The 20307-nt window shown below is 33.6% G+C and overlaps 1 protein-coding gene across 10 annotated transcripts in view; it reads left to right on the top strand.

Moving 5' to 3' along the window:
* LOC149804603 (SPARC-related modular calcium-binding protein 1-like) overlaps positions 1-20307 on the top strand; it is a 144316-nt gene that overhangs the window by 115510 nt on the left and 8499 nt on the right. For 2 of the 10 annotated variants that reach the window (XM_089942264.1, XM_089942278.1), the window contains 5 exons: positions 5501-5629; positions 10249-10353; positions 11880-12110; positions 13555-13648; positions 18708-18792. In XM_089942264.1, coding sequence (XP_089798390.1) covers positions 5501-5629; positions 10249-10353; positions 11880-12110; positions 13555-13648; positions 18708-18792 — 644 coding nt within the window. The remainder of the gene's footprint in view (positions 1-5500; positions 5630-10248; positions 10354-11879; positions 12111-13554; positions 13649-18707; positions 18793-20307) is intronic. The other 8 variants (XM_089942287.1, XM_089942297.1, XM_089942272.1 and 5 more) reach the window with 8 other exon arrangements.

Raw genomic sequence — 20307 nt, 5'->3', positions numbered from 1 at the left:
CCCTTAGAAACCTTCCGTAGCAAATGAAAGTATCCTGACAAAAGGAAGCTGCCTTATTATTATACTCGCTTTTTGAACCAATATATGCCAGGCGAGCGATATTAGCTCCATTCCTGTCTCTTCGTGTATATTTTAAGAATTCTTTATAACTTGAATAACCGAGAAAAATTTGTTATTTTATTTATATTTTGTCAATACTATGTTGGTGGGAAAGCGAGACGTGGCAGACACTTTTCCTGTGGCAGCGCCAAAAATATGTCAAAGTTTTGGTTAAAGTTTTTATTTGCATATATTTTCTAAATCCTAAATTAATATTTGTTTTATGCTTGGCATGAATCATTATAACACTAAGAAAATTAATTTTGTGACACACGAACTTGCCTCTTCGATCTTGGGGTCAAGGTCACAATCATTGAAAATGTACACTGAGGTTTGTTTAAAGTTCTTTCATTTGCTGAAATTTTCTAAATCGATTAATCGATTTTCTTCATGATTTTGGGACGAATCATTATGAAACTTAGACAATTCTTTTTGCGACATTCTTTCGCAACCTTTTGACCCTTTACAACAAAAAAATTTTGATCCTGGGCTCGACATGGTCTTCTTGTCTCTTTATTTATTTATTGAAATTGATGAAATAATAAATACAAATATTGTAATAAAGCCACAATGAAATCAAGACTATTTGTTTAATAACTCATCTTTATTATTATTATTATTATTATTATTATTATTATTATTATTATTATTATTATTATTATTAAAAACTAAAATGCGCATCTTAAGCATTCATTTACGCCAAGTGCGTATTTAAATTTTGATTTTCCTTCACTTTAGAAACTTTGATGAGATATCACACACGATGTGGTGGTACAAATTGTTATCAAAGAATACGGTTCAGCTTACTCTGCCGATTAGTACAATGCCGAATTCTTCTTCCTCAGTTAGTGTATGCAAATTAGTTGCATGTGTGGTGAACATGTACGATGATCGAGTCACAAAGTGCATTGCATGTATGTATGTATGTATGTATGTATGTATGTATGTATGTATGTATGTATGTATGTATGTATGTATGTTAATGTGTGTGCTTGCGCGTGTCCATGTGTGTGTGTATGTGTCACTTCTGAGTTGGCAATGCGTTCATGGTTGGTTTTGGATATGTATACGTTTGAGCGACTGTACGAGACACGAAAGATGAATGTGTGTGTAATGACTGAATCTAATAAGATGGTGTTGGGATCCTTCATGCTCAGTAATAAACAGTCCTAACATTTATTCTTTCGCTTTCTTTTCCAAGTGCTTAATGAAATATTAATGCAAGACTTATCAGACGGTGCTCGTGTTGATTGAAACCTTCAGTTCTTTTCTCCTCGCGATTACCAGTTATTTGAATTAATATATATATATGATTGGTTTCACGAAGGCGTCATTTGATATTTCTTTGTTAAATGACGAACAATTAATTTCAGACATTGAAACATTACACATCCCGTGTATGTACGTATGTATATATATATATATATATATATATATATATATATATATATATATATATATATATATATATATATATATATATATATATATATATATAAGAGAGATTTTCTACAGATGAATTTATAAGAATGGCAGTCTTACCATCTTTAATTATGGTGAATTAATTTGGCATATTTTTAATATGGAACACTTCTAAGACTTCTTTTCTTTCTAAATAGCTGCATTATTGTCCCTAATTTTATGACCAGATTTTGGAAAATACAGGAGATGTGTAATGACAACGCACAAAAAATAAAAACGTAACCTAGAATACGACGTGTCTTCGATGGGCAAACGAGTCCTGTAAATATTTTATGGTAAACTTTCGCTTGCTTCTACAATAACAGCCAAATATACCGTATCTGATCGCGAATAACGCCAGCCTAACTGCGAGCAGCCCAGATATACCGTGACATGGTGATGACCGTTAATAAAAAGAATACAGACAGATATGCCATCACATAATGTTGATGGTAAGTGAACAGCGTACAGACAGATATGCCATCACAGAATGTTGATGGCAAGTGAACAAAGTAGAGCCATATGCCATCACATAATGTTGATGGCAAGTGGACAGCGTACAGACAGATATGCCATCACATAATGGTGATGGCAAGTGAACAGCGTACAGACAGATATGCCATCACAAAATGTTGATGGCAAGTGAACAGAGTAGAGCCATATATGCCATCACATAATGTTGATGGCAAGTGAACAGCGTACAGACAAATATAACGTCACATAGTATTGATGGCAAGTGAACAGCGTACAGACAGATATGCCGTCACAAAATGTTGATGGCAAGTAAACAGCGTACAGACAGATATGCCATCACATAATGTTGATGGCAAGTAAGGAGCGTACAGACAGATATGCCATCACATAATGTTGATGGCAAGTAAAGAGCGTACAGACAGATATGCCGTCACATAATATTGATGGCAAGTGAACAGCGTACAGACATATATGCCGTTACAAAATGTTGATGGCAAGTGAACAGCGTACAGACAGATATGCCATCACATAATGTTGATGGCAAGCGAACAGCGTACACTCTGATATACCGTACTACAATGATGAGGGCTAGTGAATAACGTACACACTGATCTCGATCTGCGCTGTTTGCAGTTGGATATGCGTTTAACTCAAATACATACGGCAGATTTGATAACTGGTACTTGAGCTTCTTAGCGGCAGTCTGCCCTTTTTTGCTTGGTGATGGTTAGTTTCAGAGTAAGTTGAACCGACTCAAAGGTCTATGTGATAAGATGATACATATTTTATCACATGAATCTTACCTTTTTTCATCACCATCATCTTCATCTTTTCCAGGTTGAGATAACCTAAGCATTTGTCGACATCAATTTGTAACTTACAAGTGAAATATTTTGAACAATTACTCGTCAAGAATACATACTGACACAAAGGAAAGGCGTCTAAATATTGCTGTTGGTATATGAAAAGTATCAGCAAATATATATATATATTTTTCTAAATATTTGTGATCTGACATAATCTTTAGCTGTTGTTACAACATGCACAGTTTTATTTTCCTGAGGCGTATCCGAAATAAATCCACAAAAAGAGAAGAAGAAAAAAAAAAAAAAAAAAAAAGAAAAGAAATTATTTTTTCCAGGTGTCGACATATGTAATGCTTTAGCTTTCTAATTTTCTTCCCTTTCAGCTTATTTTTACAACTGTGATTTGCAAATATGGACTTTTCTATTCTATAATTTATTCGATTATGTGGTATTTGAGAACTTCTGATAGTTCTAAAGTGTAGATTTCAAACTAGAATAGTACTTATTCTGGTTTTATGTTCCGTTTGAAAAACATAGACGCTTGAAATTAACCAAAATTTAAATATCCGCGAATATCTTTTTGTTTACAAAAGTGTGACGTACGTTTCTTTAATTGTACGGGATTTTTTGTTTTTGGGTGGGGGGGTACTTTCAGTGTATGCCCATTTTTTTCCGATGTCTTGATTACTTTTATTTACGTGTAACCAGTATATCATTTTCCCATTTTCATGTCGTATACAAATAACGGTTTTTGAGGCAAATTTATGTTTTGAAAACCTATAAATGACGGCACACTTGCACACTTATTAACACTGCGTTGCAAATCAGATTGACTAGCAAGAGATTTGTAAAGCAGTCTATTGTTGTTAAGCAAATAAAAGTAATATTGATTTATTCAATAAAATCTGACATTGACACGTGTCTAAATATTGCGCACTGTATCTACTAACTTTTTCGGCATTTAATTATACAAATTCCTGAGCGTCAAAGCTGATTCAACAGCTGTTCATAAAACGGACTATAAATCCAGTGACTGCATGGTGATGCTGAATATCGATAAGCTTTAATGGATTTCAGTACATTTTATCAATTTTGTAAACGCATTTTTAGCTAAACGATTCCTTCTTAGTGAAATTATTGCGCACTTGCTGCATACAAATACGTAACATCTGAAGGACCCGTGTTTCGCATATCTCTAGATTCCATCACGTTTAGATGTATCGCTAATTAAAACTGTATTTACTTGACTTATCCTGTATAGTGATATTATATCGTATCATATCATCCCATGTATAACACGCCTGATGACGGAGAGCGGCGGTGCCCATTAAACTGCTCGCAGTTATTTGCGTCTTATAACGGGTAACTACGGTAGTCATACCAGTGGAATCCCAAAAACGTGATAGTTATACCATCTTCGTCTATGTTCAGGTCTGCACTTTAGTCATACTTTGTAAAATGCTAATCTTTCCAATACCCACGTGATCAAGAATCGGAATGTAAGTAAGTTATATTATCATGCATTTGATTTTTGTTTATAAAGGATCAAAAAATATCAGGAACAATAAATATTTTAACTGTCCTTTGATTCAGCATCACCAGTGTTTCATTTCTGTCTTTGCTAATTACTTCTACAACTTGCTTCTGCCTGCTTCAAAATTCACCTCCCTCCTGCAGCAAAACTGTTTGCGTAAGTTGCCATGAAAACCTATGCCAGAATTTAAACGTATGTTTTTTGACCCAGCATACACTATTTCGAGTCAAATACAGGATATTATGTCGAAGGCAGCAAATATTCTGTCAGCGGTTTTACAGTTTATTTGTAAATTGGTATCTTTATACGTTTATGGGTGTCAGGCAAAGGAAGATTATATTGTTGATTTCAAATGGATCACTGAAAAAAAAAACTATAACTAAATTTCAGCACAGTAAGATACAAATATCAATAAAAGTAATATATTTTATAAATTATTCACCCTAAAGAATTATTGGATAATTTAATGTTTTAATTATATGCTAGAAAATGTGTCATTTTAATATTAATTAAATCCTCATTAAAGTTATTTTCAGACACTTTTGTAAGGTACATAGGTGGAGTCTATGCAGTTAGATTAACATTTTTTTCTTCAAAGCTTGTTTATTATTTACGTATATACAATTTGACTGTGTAAAGTTAAATAATAAAAAAAAATTGAATACCACATTTGTTCTATTTAAAAGTTTTCAATTACTATATGATTCGCACAGCAAAACGTAAAAGAGTCAAGCAGAGGAGATCTTGGGTCTGCTGTCCAATGATACGCAGACACATCAAGATGTATTCTGTCCATTATATTTATGATTCTATGCAAACGATCTAGTCTGAGTTCTTTTTTCTCAGTGGAGTGTGCGCTACATAAGGATAAATAATACCACAGATGTCCACAGGTAGAATGTGATCACTCCTTTTCCTCAGTTTTCCTCTACGTTTTCGTCGTAGCTTTCCATGGCATCTTCATCCATTTTGTTTCACTTTTATATCTTGCATTCAGCAATGACTTTTACTCGAATTCATTCGGTCATCCATCATTTTACTAACCCTAAACAAAGGCAGGCCGGGCAAGTGCAATATTACTTGTGCAATACGAACAGAGTGGAATTGACACTCGTTTATCATGTAGTTTCCTTTCGATTATTTATCCATCTGAACTCAGACCCAACTACGCCGGATCCCGGAGAGTCGGAAGAAGGTATAGACAGTTCTATTAGTATCCTTGTAAATTCCAAACCGAAACCATCACCCAACCTTGGTAGGTGAATCTCTCTATGAGTGCCGGGAGTGTATGTGTGCGGCAGGGCAAACACGCAGGCAGGACATTTAACAGTGTGTCATTGCTATAACGGACGAGTCTGGCTTCATAAGATTTACGGGTTAAAAAGTTGTGTTCAGAATAATAGAGAATGTGCTATTCCTATAAGTATTGGATATCTTGGGCTAGAATCTTAAAGTGTGGGTGTGTAATAGCCAGGGACTGCAACATTTTAGGGTAACTGGTGAAAACAAATGTTGCATCAGTTCAAAAAGAATACAAACGATTCGCTTTTTAGGAGTTACATACCTTTTTATGTTTCAAAGGTTCTTGCAGATTAACAGATGTAGTAGTGATTTTAGAACAAAATGGAAAATCATCAATAGCAAACAAATGTTGCATTAATGATAACTATTTGATAAGTAAAAAAATAGAAGGTTTTACAAGGTCTCGTGAGCATTTCCAACAATGCAACTCCATAACGTTCCTTGCCTGCGTGTTTGCATCTTTCCTGGTGGAAATAGATGTATTCAATCGGATTAAAATCAGATCTCCCCTTTCCTACGTGAATTTCTGACAGAGATTACTTAAGGATCATGTTCTGGTAACCACTGTTATTATGTAATCACTAATTTCATCAGTCATTCAGATCAAATGAAGTCTCATAGCTTCTCGTTTGGGAGACTGATCAATGTGGCTGAAGAACTTAAGTGCGTGCCGAACGATTCGATTCACTTTCAGATTTCCGAAAGACTCATTTTCATTGCTAATTCAAAGGCCAGCAGAACATATCCCGTAAGCGGCCACTGTCAGATCTTCACCTAGGACAGTGGATATATGATTTTAATCAGTTTGTAGATGCATTCAAAATGTTCAGCTTTTCTTAAAATACTGACACCGAAAAGTCTTGTTCAGGTATCTATCTCACGATACAAAAAAAAAAAACATAATCAAATATTATTAAGGACTGAACGTTTCTGTAATATTTTAAAAGTGTATTCTGTTTTACTGTATGGTGCCAGAAGACTTAATACTCAATAAAGATGCTGAACAATATTGACTGATTGTGGGTGTGATTGGTTCTAATAACTTCGCATGTGTGCTTGTTGTATCGTTCTCTCCTTGCAAATAGCAACCTATCGGATGCGCATCTGGACTGACAATCGACATAGATGTGTGTGCATATCACCTGAAAGAGCACGGATATTAATGAAACGAATTTTGAAAATTTTCTGATCAATCGGAACTTAAGAAGAGTAAGGTGTGTGTGTATATATATATATATATATATATATATATATATATATATATATATATATATATATATATATATATATATATATATATATATATATATATATATATATTACTCTTCTTAAATTCCGATTCATTAGAAAATTTTGAACATTCCTTTTTACTTTTTATTAATATCCGTCTTTCAGGTGATACAAATTAGATTTCTATAATTACAGGATTTAAAATAGCAATTAATTACTGTAGTATTTTAAAAAATATAACATATTTTGAGACTTATTTTGTAAATAATTTATCTAATCCAACTTCGGTGTAACCATGGGAAAGATAGACTAAATTTTGGCTTGTGTATCTATTGTTATGCCGAAATGTGTTGTGTTGTTTATGTCATTCCCAATAATAAAAAGGTCCACTTTAGATGTCCAATGTTTTCGGCAATCACGTCTATTGTCGGTCCAAATGTAATGTTATCAAAACGGGAATGACCTTAATGCATGAAGTATATCGAGAAATATTTGTTGTTTATCCAGAAAGTTTTAAGAGCTTAAACCATATTTTTAATCAAAAGCATGAGGAATCTTTTTTTATGTGTAATTTATTTGTTAAATATGTAAGGGAAAGGGCGCTACATAGCTGATAAAAGTCGTCCAAAAATGTTTAGACCATAACATCTGTATTCAGTAATAATATTGTTTCTTTTTTCATCATATCTGCATTATGTACTCTGACATGAGCAGATATTTCTCGATTCGATCATTCTCCTCCATATAGTCAATCTATTTTTCTGTACTAATTTATATAAATTTCATTATTTGTCTTTTTTAACGAAAAGTCAGTATAACTGTTAAAAAGTAATACAATCAAATCAGAAGAGCTCCAAATGAATATAGATTTCAAAGTGATAATGGCGGTGTAAATTGATATATACCCCTGTAAACAAAATTATTAATTTTATATTTTTCTCTTTTCACAGTTTAACGTGCAACGCAATTACATTGCGATTATGTTGACTTTCAAGATGAGGAGTGCCAGAAATAAAAAGTTAAACGATGTTTCAGATCAATTAAAGTCTGATTTACATAGTCATTTTAATTCAGATTGATTGAACTATGTACCAAGTGTACAGTTAGATAGGTACCATTAGCAGTTTCCGTTATTATTCGTATTATTCGTGTTTTTCCAAAACTAAATGGATTTATGAATATTACTGCCTTCATCCACGGCCTTTTGAAGCAAAATGCATGTCTTGTTCATGCTGCTAATTGTATCTCTTACCTAAACAGCGTTTTAGGTGGTTTCATCTCTTTAAAGATGGTCGCGAATTCATGTAAGATGACTCAGGCTTTGGAAAACCGTTGTCTGCGAATGTTGAGTGCGACATGGCTGCTGTGAATGGGGTACTTTCTGAAGATGCTGGATACATTGTAGAAGATATCTCTATTATCTCCGGCATTTGTAAAATTTGTAGTGACAGATCGCCATTATTACTTGATATTAATTCATGTATATTTATATCGAAGAACCGTGTGTACTTGCTTATTAGGCAAGTCGAACTGCAAACAACAAATATTCATATCTTCCGTAGCTTAATGCGTATGCAGATCAGGGTCTATGTTGTTTTGCTCTACTGATTACTCCGAAGAAACTACACAGACCCAGATCTGGTTCTGTGCAGTTTGCAGTTGGAACCGACTTATAAACGAGTACATATGGTAGATTGTAGCTAATATATTAATTTAGTAACTTGTTCTTGTAACTCCACGTTCACTGGTCAACGGAGAACGCATACTGGCAGTTTCACCTAGCCTATTCTTTCAGGATTTAGTGATACTTTCTCTTTAGTTCCTTGCGCACATATATATCCGAGGAATGGGCATGAGCGTACATCTCTGGCCATTAACAGCACTAAATATATCTCATATACTAATTGGTTAAAAGATTTAAAACGAATTTTAAAAAATGTTATAGTTGTTACATACATATTGCTATACTTACTGGACTATATAGACTTCTGTGAATTTATGTGAAATCAATGAATCCAGATATATGTATTTCTTGAGTATTAAGATGGTAAACATTATGCATTAATATATCTGCATGAAATATATTTTACACAGAATTTTGACTAAGTGAATTTCTTTTTACCTGCAATCTGTTAAATGCTTCCATAGAAAACTTGCACCAAGTACATTATTTTTATTTTTTCCTCAGTTAATAACAATTATAATCGTAAAATTCAGTTCATTTAAATGAGTCCATGCTATGCGAAAATCGTTACAAATATACAGTATGATCAAAGAGAACGAGGGGCTTTATAACATTGTATGGTAAAGCAGACGTGTCCAACAAGCTTTTCGCTGTGCTGAAATTTACACCTTGAAATTCTGTGCATTTGCTTATGATGGTCATATGGCAGTTTTGAAATACAGCCCTAAAAATAAACATCCAGTGGTTTGAAAATCATAAAATGTTTCAATTATCTTTGCAAAGGATTGATATATATATATATATATATATATATATATATATATATATATATATATATATATAATGCAATTTTTAAAAAGTTAATTAAATCCCTAACCTTTTATTCATTGAAGGTTTTTCCTTTTCATTTGAAATAGCTGGTTCAATCCCTTTGGAGATTATAAAAACATTTCTAATTTGTGACCAGTAATTTTACATAGCATAACAAGAATCCAAAGTTCCTGGACCAAACACTTTACACATCTGATTGAAGCACGTTTATTCTCTGGAATATTCATTTACGTATATAAAACTTCACCTCGGATGTCTTAAAAAGAATTCTTTATGACAGCGCGTCTACTGATCAGATCATCTCAAATGCCTTCATGCAGTCGTCAAGCGACACATCCATGTACTGAAGTATGAATCGCATACGACTATCTGTTTGACTCGACATTTACTCAAAAAAGCCATGTTTGTTTTTTGCCTGTCTTTTTTTAAAGGACTCTCGTTATAGCGCTTGTAGTAAAAGATATACTAAGTTTTAGCATTCTAAAGCATTAAGGAAGTAAAAGGTAAATTTTTTGCTTTGGTGACATAGAAAATGTTTCTACATTTTCGAAATTATCCTGACTTGTATGGTAGCTTCAATAGAATTAAACAGGACCGTCAAATTAGACAAAACACTTTCTTCAACGCAACAAAATACACAAAGCTATCAAATTTCCAAGCTTGTTATAATCAATGTGTACATTTGGTTTGGGCAATTCCAGAAAGCTTGTGCTGTTATTTTACCTAATTTCTATTGTAATTTTTGTATCGTGGACTAAACCCTGCTGTGGGTTTCACCAAAGGGAGGGAACTAGTTAATTATTCCATTACTCCTCTTCCGCCCACAGATGATTCTTCTTCTTCATCTTTCACACTGCCGCTTGGCCCCGACCTGCTTGGACCACCGCCACCCAAGCAACAGCATACCAAAGCCTCTTTGGAGAAAGAAGAAAGTAAGAATCCTTTATGTTTGTTCGAATTCATATTTCTGAGATGGGCCTGTTACATGTAGCAATAGAGACACCGCCTCCGAAAAAGACAAGCTTCTACTAAAGGTGTGGGCTTGCATGAAATATAAGTTTTCAATACGAACATTTTCTATCCATCTGTTAGACTGCAAAAGGACAGTTGATTTTATCTTGCCTACAAAATTTTAACTTTTGTAGAATATTAGGGATGTGATAAAATTATTTGCGTATGGGACGTATCTGCATAATAGTTATACGTATTCTGATGATTAAACCATTTAACTGGCACATCGTGAGGAAACTTGGAATCACGCCTTCATGTACACAGAACAGGTGGTATTTTGTTGTCCGGATGACAGTTTTTGCACGTACGTGACCTCAGTTGGCAAGTCATTGTCATAGAACAATAGTTGCTATTATCTGTGTGATCTGATTGGTAAGTTAGTGACGTCATTTTCACAACTGTGCGTCATTAACGTAATGGCTCGTCTAATTCAGTTTGGAAACTCAACATTGAATTGTTGTGGCTGACCAGTAGCCTCACATCCGAGGAGGTTCATGATGACTAAAAGTGCATAATTCTTGTTCAAATATGGCGGTTGATAATTACCTGTGGACGTTTGACTACCGTAAGAGTGACTCATTAGTCAGCGTATATCGTTGGCGTTCCGATTATACAACACATTTTGAGTTACATGGCGGGAAAATGAAATAATTTCTGGATACATTCCCACCTGCCACCATGCTGAGCATTATTCCAAGTTTCATCAAGATGTTGTATCTTGCGGAGAAGTGAATGAAAGTGTCTGAATGCGATTTGAATATTAATCTGACGAAACTCATTCTTTCTTTAATATGCCTAACTGTAATTTTAATGAAATGTCTAAGGAAAATGAAACATACGCAAGCTTGTGCACCTACTAGCAAGCCTTATCATCTGGAGGGGTTAAGAGCTTCTTGACATTCAATATATGCGGATACAGTTGTAAAAGTGTACAAGAACGGCATTTTTGTTCAATTAAACCTTACAGTAACACTAACTGACTTCTTTTGTAACCATAACAAAACGGAGTGGGTGGGTGCTTTCTATCCTCGATCTGTATGGGCTAAAGTGAGATTAAAATGAGAGTAGTGACAATTAAATATAGAGTCCCTGAAGATAATAATTTCCTTCTAAACCACTTGCGGCTGATAACATGGGTGGTGCATGGTCCGCTATCGCTCTCTGCACTGGCGTCATTAGAACAATTCCTGCAATTATTAATTTCTTTCTTCAATTAAACGGACACGCTTTTTTGAAAGCATTGCTTACTCAAACAGGGAAAGGTTTGTTATAAATAATTGTCTATTTATTCTGCAAGCTTCTGCGACACGGTTTGAATATTTTAAAATTTCATTTTTAGATGTGATATGGTCATTTCAGTGTTAATATCGTAAATGTCATAAAAGGAAACTTTCATATACATTTTAAGTAGAAACCCTGATACACTGACGTTCTTTTTTTCTGGCAGAAGATTGTCAAACTGAAAGGACTGTGGCAATCAGACAAGACTTAGAGGATCCTGAAGGCGGAATCTTCATCCCCAATTGTACACAGGATGGAAAATGGGCGCGTGCGCAGTGTCACACGTCAACTCAATACTGCTGGTGTGTAGACGAGAATTCAGGTCGCCCTATCGCAGGGACCTCCACCCATAAGGTTATGCCGATGTGCGATTTTGAAGCAGAGAGAGAAATGAAAGGTATGGAATTAGACCTTTTATCGCTCACTACAACCTTGAGTTCATTGTTATCGGGCATTTCTGGGCCGGATGCCTATGCTGTTTTTTATTTCTAAGTCACGAACGAACCAACATACTGGACATGAATAAAGCGACATCTTTCAGTTTAATCTCGGACGATTTTTTGTTTCTTTATAAACTTGTTTGTTTGCTGTAGCATAAACATCTTGATAGCGCAGCTGTATTTTCAAAGTCCTGAAGAAGTCGCTATCAAAGGTCATGGTTTTCTTCAAGTGTCTTCCAACTAAAACAAGCTCACCCTGTCAAACTGTAAAGTGTCAGAAGAACAAATGCCGTTCAAACTTGTTGTACACAGTAAAATACCCCCTCCTCATAAAATGGTCCATTTTTCCTTATTACAGAAATTACGCAGAATCCCCTTGGAGGTAAATGAAATATTGTATCGGGGTTTTATGCATATTTATATCACCCGTTTAGGTTCTTGTGCCATGTAATTGATTGTTGAAAACTTCATCAGGTTTTGCCGGTATACTTTTGAAATCGAGATGTTCTGCGGTTGGGACATATACGTTTTTGAAGCATAAAACTGTTTTATTCAACATTTGCATAGTATTTGTACAATAAAGCAGCGAAAGTATAAACAAAGCAGCTTGCACGTCATGTAGTTTAAATTGCTTCACAGTTGATAAACAACAGTTCTATTTCAATCAGGTAGCTGAGGTGGCACTCAGCAGTTTCGTATTTTGCATAGGGAATTGTAAAGAAAAATAATTTCCCCGGGTTTCTTCACTGGTTATACCGGCTATTTAAAAAAGACTTTGTATAGCTTAGGTATTGTTCAAAGAACCTTTAATTCCCTTTATTTTTGGTGTATGATTGACGGGTGTAATATGGGTTATAGAGTATAAAGCTTGGCCTTACTCCAGATGTGTACCTTTCAAAAAAAGTGCTAGCTGCACTTGTTCATTGTCACTTCCTGGACTTCAGAAGTATATTGTAAATAAAAGAGCCGATAACTTTTTTTCTAATTTTTTTTTATATTGGTAATTCATACATTACACTTTCAGAGGCTGGTATTGTCTAGTCTGGCAAAATTCATTTTCCTTATTTGATAGCTGCTAAAGATAGGGTACTTTAGACTAATTCAGGCTGATTGTTCTGGCACAAGGGAGCAGTCATTTTTTTTAGCAGTGTACTTATGTCATGTACAGTTTCCACAAGTACAATATCCAAAGAAATGTCATCCATATTACATCAAAGTGGCATAGAGGTATGTGATGTTTTAAATGCAAACAACTTCACCTTACATACGTCATTCTCTCGTACATAATAACTGGTGAGCGCCCTTTGACTGGCTCTTTTAATCAGGTAGCTGACTGGTTCCTTTTCAAGTAGCTGACTGGTTCAAATTTCCATTTCATCTTTAACTGTCTCATTTCTTCAGGGTGTCCATATGTGGTAAAACGCAGATTCCTTAACGATCTTTTAGTGCGTTTGGCAGAAGAAATGGCTGAGGACGCTTTAAAGAGAAATAGCAGGTATTGAAGACTTGAGTATATATATATATATATATATATATATATATATATATATATATATATATATATATATATATATATATATATATATATATATATATATATATATATATATATATATATATATATATATATATATATATGTATATATATATTTATATATATATATGTATATATATATTTATATATATGTATATATATATGTATATATATGTATATATATGTATATATGTATATATATATATATGTATATATGTATATATATATATATATATATATATATATATATATATATATATATATATATATATATATATATATGTATGTATGTGTATATATATATATGTATGTATGTATGTATGTGTATATATATATATATATATATATATATATATATATATATATATATATATATATATATATATATATATATATATATATATATATATATATATAAGGAAGTATTATTCTTGTATAAATTACGTAATACTGTCATAAACAATGTTGCCGGTGAAGGTGGCGAAAATTATATTCTTATCTATATAAAATGTGAATAAACTGAGGAAACATTTTTGTTTTACGAAATATATTTTGTTTACTGAAGTACTTTCTATTTGGGTTGAAAACAGATAATGTAATTGTGAAATGTATTTCAAAAATGTGAAAGATTTATGTAGTTTGGATTCTACACTACAAACAGTATAGTTTACAGACCTATAAATAAGTAAGATATGATATCGATAGTCAGGTTAGTCTTATACTTGTATACCATATAACATGTCGCATCGATACAATCAACTATGTATCTACATATCTTGGAAATGGCACTTTGTATGAAACGTTATTTATGGTTTATTACACTGATGTTATATAGGGATTATTACACTGATACAAAATAGTTGGTGGATAGTCAGACATTCCCACGATCCACCGACAAAAACACATTAATTCCCGTCGATAGGTCACGTTGCTCAAGTGCACGATACAATACTTTTATACATAATAGTACAATCCCATTCAAATCTGCTTGTGGATTTGACATTCATTTATGCTGAAACGGCCTCCTCCAGGTGTTTTTTTTTGGTTGAGACAAGTGATACTTAATTATTACTAGAACCCTGTAAATAGAGAAGTATGGTCTGGAGGTAATTACCGACACGGCATTGATCACGAACAAGTGGAAGAGACCATTCATGTAGTATGCACGTGCTTCCACATCTGCTCGTTTAAATTCATAATTGCAAAACTGGACATGAACTGGCAAAATTTAGGGGCACATAGAAAAGTCTGGATTACCAGATGTTCCAGTAAATAAATAAATGATACTGATATTGTGGACAAAACCACAACTGCCTACAGCATCAATACAATTTTTAAGCTCTGTCTTACATGTTTTGGCACGAATCCAATGATCAGTGTACTGTGCACGTTTTGTTCGTTCAGTACCCGGTTTAAGGTGACCACGGGAATCTGGAGTTTGATTTATGGGCAAATCAAATATAGATCTCATAATTACAGAGATCACTTAAAATGATTGTACAGTGTATGTGTACATTTCAGACTTGTTCAGTTTTCACGAATTTACGAAACTGTAAAACTGGCGTGTTTAATGTTCACAATTTGCAATAACCCAGATGCAGCTTTTACGGGACTTCAGATCAGGATGTAAAATCCGTGAAAAGGAAACAATCCCTATAATATCCAACTCCTAATAAACAACATGTATCATTCAAGTACATTTAAATGACGGTAATATGAATAATGAACAAAATGTATTATTCGAGTACATTACAATGACGGTAATATGACTAATGAATAACATGTATCATTCAAGTACATTACAATGACGGTAATATGACTAATGAACAATATGTATTATTCAAGTACATTACAATTACGGTAATATGACTAATGAACAATATGTATTATTCAAGTACATTACAATGACGGTAATATGACTAATGAATAACATGTATCATTCAAGTACGTTACAATGACGGTAATATGACTAATGAATAACATGTATCATTCAAGTACGTTACAATGACGGTAATATGACTAATGAATAACATGCATCATTCAAGTACGTTACAATGACGGTAATATGACTAACGAATAACATGCATCATTCAAGTACGTTACAATGACGGTAATATGACTAACGAATAACATGCATCATTCAAGTACATTACAATGACGGTAATATGACTAACGAATAACATGCATCATTCAAGTACATTACAATGACGGTAATATGACTAACGAATAACATGCATCATTCAAGTACATTACAATGACGGTAATATGACTAACGAATAACATGCATCATTCAAGTACATTACAATGACGGTAATATGACTAACGAATAACATGCATCATTCAAGTACATTACAATGACGGTAATATGACTAACGAATAACATGCATCATTCAAGTACATTACAATGACGGTAATATGACTAACGAATAACATGCATCATTCAAGTACATTACAATGACGGTAATATGACTAACGAATAACATGCATCATTCAAGTACATTACAATGACGGTAATATGACTAACGAATAACATGCATCATTCAAGTACATTACAATGACGGTAATATGACTAACGAATAACATGCATCATTCAAGTACATTACAATGACGGTAATATGACTAACGAATAACATGCATCATTCAAGTACATTACAATGACGGTAATATGACTAACGAATAACATGCATCATTCAAGTACATTACAATGACGGTAATATGACTAACGAATAACATGCATCATTCAAGTACATTACAATGACGGTAATATGACTAACGAATAACATGCATCATTCAAGTACATTACAATGACGGTAATATGACTAATGAATAACATGCATCATTCAAGTACATTACAATGACGGTAATATGACTAACGAATAACATGTATCATTCAAGTACATTACAATGACGGTAATATGACTAACGAATAACATGTATCATTCAAGTACATTACAATGACGGTAATATGACTAACGAATAACATGTATCATTCAAGTACATTACAATGACGGTAATATGACTAACGAATAACATGCATCATTCAAGTACATTACAATGACGGTAATATGACTAATGAATAACATGCATCATTCAAGTACATTACAATGACGGTAATATGACTAATGAACAATATGTATTATTCAAGTACATTACAATGACGGTAATATGACTAATGAATAACATGTATCATTCAAGTTCATTACAATGACGATAATATGACTAATGAATAACATGTATCATTCAAGTACATTACAATGACGGTAATATGACTAACGAATAACATGCATCATTCAAGTACATTACAATGACGGTAATATGACTAACGAATAACATGCATCATTCAAGTACATTACAATGACGGTAATATGACTAACGAATAACATGCATCATTCAAGTACATTACAATGACGGTAATATGACTAACGAATAACATGCATCATTCAAGTACATTACAATGACGGTAATATGACTAACGAATAACATGCATCATTCAAGTACATTACAATGACGGTAATATGACTAACGAATAACATGCATCATTCAAGTACATTACAATGACGGTAATATGACTAATGAAAAACATGCATCATTCAAGTACATTACAATGACGGTAATATGACTAATGAATAACATGTATCATTCAAGTACATTACAATGACGGTAATATGACTAATGAATAACATGTATCATTCAAGTACATTACAATGACGGTAATATGACTAATGAATAACATGCATCATTCAAGTACATTACAATGACGGTAATATGACTAATGAATAACATGCATCATTCAAGTACATTACAATGACGGTAATATGACTAATGAACAATATGTATTATTCAAGTACATTACAATGACGGTAATATGACTAATGAACAATATGTATTATTCAAGTACATTACAATTACGGTAATATGACTAATGAATAACATGTATCATTCAAGTTCATTACAATGACGATAATATGACTAATGAATAACATGCATCATTCAAGTACATTACAATGACGGTAATATGACTAATGAATAACATGTATCATTCAAGTTCATTACAATGGCGGTAATATGACTAATGAATAACATGCATCATTCAAGTACATTACAATGACGGTAATATGACTAATGAATAACATGTATCATTCAAGTACATTACAATGGCGGTAATATGACTAATGAATAACATGCATCATTCAAGTAGATTACAATGACGGTAATATGACTAATGAATAACATGTATCATTCAAGTACATTACAATGACGGTAATATGACTAATGAACAATATGTATTATTCAAGTACATTACAATGACGGTAATATGACTAATGAATAACATGTATCATTCAAGTTCATTACAATGGCGGTAATATGACTAATGAATAACATGCATCATTCAAGTACATTACAATGACGGTAATATGACTAATGAATAACATGTATCATTCAAGTACATTACAATGGCGGTAATATGACTAATGAATAACATGCATCATTCAAGTACATTACAATGACGGTAATATGACTAATGAATAACATGCATCATTCAAGTACATTACAATGACGGTAATATGACTAATGAATAACATGTATCATTCAAGTTCATTACAATGACGGTAATATGACTAATGAACAATATGTATCATTCAAGTACATTACAATTACGGTAATATGACTAATGAACAATATGTATTATTCAAGTACATTACAATGACGGTAATATGACTAATGAATAACATGCATCATTCAAGTACATTACAATGACGGTAATATGACTAATGAACAATATGCATTATTAAAGTACATTACAATTAAAGTAATATGACTAATGTGCGACATGTATCATTCAACTACAATATTGTTTTAAGAAAAGTATGCTAGTGCTGGGAGAGAATGTATAAAAGATTGGAAATTGCAGTATGTATGTATGTATGTATGTATGTATGTATGTATGTATGTATGTATGTATGTATGCTGCATGTATGTATGCATGTAAGTATGTATTTTTCCTTTCATGTCCTGCTAGCGTGCCAACAGCAACAAATGAGCAACCTCTCCATGAAGCGGCAGCAACTTGGAAGTTTAAGGTTCTAGATACCACTAACAATCAGGTAAGCTGTTATTACATATATATACTAGTACCAATCACGTATGTTCTTAAATGTATCAATACGGTAAGCTGTTCCTACATCACCTGTAACAATTAGGTAAGCTATTCTTACATATGCCTGTAATAACACTGGTCAACAGTGAAATCATTACTGACTTGAAAAGGCCCTAATCTGTAGTATTTTGGTGTGCCGAACACGAATATAACCGTGAAAAATTTGTATTGGCTCTCGTTTTGAAGATATTCATATACCTCATTTTCTATGTTTCACTGTGTAAATTTCTCCAGTAGGACTGCAGCAACATCCGGAATAATGATGTAACATTGCATAATACCATCATGCTCACATCATCCACAGTTGATTGCATCATTTTCTGATGCAATGCAATACTAATGCCATGCGGCTGCTGAAGTAAGTTGACGTCAGCAGTGTACTATACATGTGTAGGCCTATTATACTAATGCCAGGCGGCTGCTGAAGCTGACGTAAGCAGTGTACTATATAAAGCCCAATCAGATAGGTTCAGCATTTAAAATATTTTAGACGTTGTGCGAGACAGTTCAAGCTACTGTTACATAAAACTTATTATTTTATCCATTTACGTACAATAAAGAACAGTAATGCCTCGAAAGTGTGTTAATACCGCGGACAATTTTTGCTATATTTGTGGGGAAGTGACATTTGCCAACCAGAAGAAAAGTATCAATTCTCAAGTGAAGAAGGCATATCATCTTTACTTCGGATGCAAGGTTGGTGACCAAGACAAGCCTTGGGCTCCGCATATATGCTGTGCTACATGTACAACACAGCTTTCACAGTGGTTGAATTGCAAAAGGTCATCAATGCCGTTTGCAGTCCCAATGGTGTGGAGAGAGCCAAGCAACCACCTAAATGACTGTTACTTCTGCTTGGTTCCTCCTCTTTCCGGCGGAATAACGAAGCGAAAGAAGTCGAGAATAGTCTACCCAAACATTCCGTCTGCATTGAGACCAGTTCCACATGGTGAGGGACTTCCTATTCCAGAACCTCCAGCAGAATATTCTCTTGATTCATCTGACGAAGACAAAGGTGAGTCGACCTGTTCTTCTCCTGGTCCATCAGCATGCAGTGATCCAGATTTTCACTGTGGTGCATCATCAACCCCACACAGAATAACACAGGAAGAACTAAATGACCTGATTCGTGATTTGGACTTATCAAAGAACAAGGCAGAATTGCTAGGATCAAGACTCCAACAATGGAATCTTCTAGAAGAAGATGTCACAATTACTGCATATCGAAAGCGCCACCAGCAATTGGAGCCTTTCTTCAGAAAGGAAAGTAATCTGATATTCTGTTCCGATATTGAGGGCCTCATGAATGCTTTAAAAATCACTCATGACCCACAAGAATGGAGACTATTTGTGGACTCTTCGAAACTGAGTCTCAAGGCTGTGCTTTTGCACAATGGAAACATTCTTCCATCTATTCCAGTAGCGTATGCTGTCCACATGAAAGAGACATACGATAACTTAA

The sequence above is a fragment of the Sinohyriopsis cumingii genome, chromosome 2 (genome assembly GCF_028554795.1).
Source record: "Sinohyriopsis cumingii isolate HCF-2022 chromosome 2, ASM2855479v2, whole genome shotgun sequence".
Lineage (NCBI taxonomy): Eukaryota > Metazoa > Mollusca > Bivalvia > Unionida > Unionidae > Sinohyriopsis > Sinohyriopsis cumingii.
Note: the sequence above shows the minus strand (reverse complement) of the source record. Positions and strands in the feature narration are given on the sequence as shown.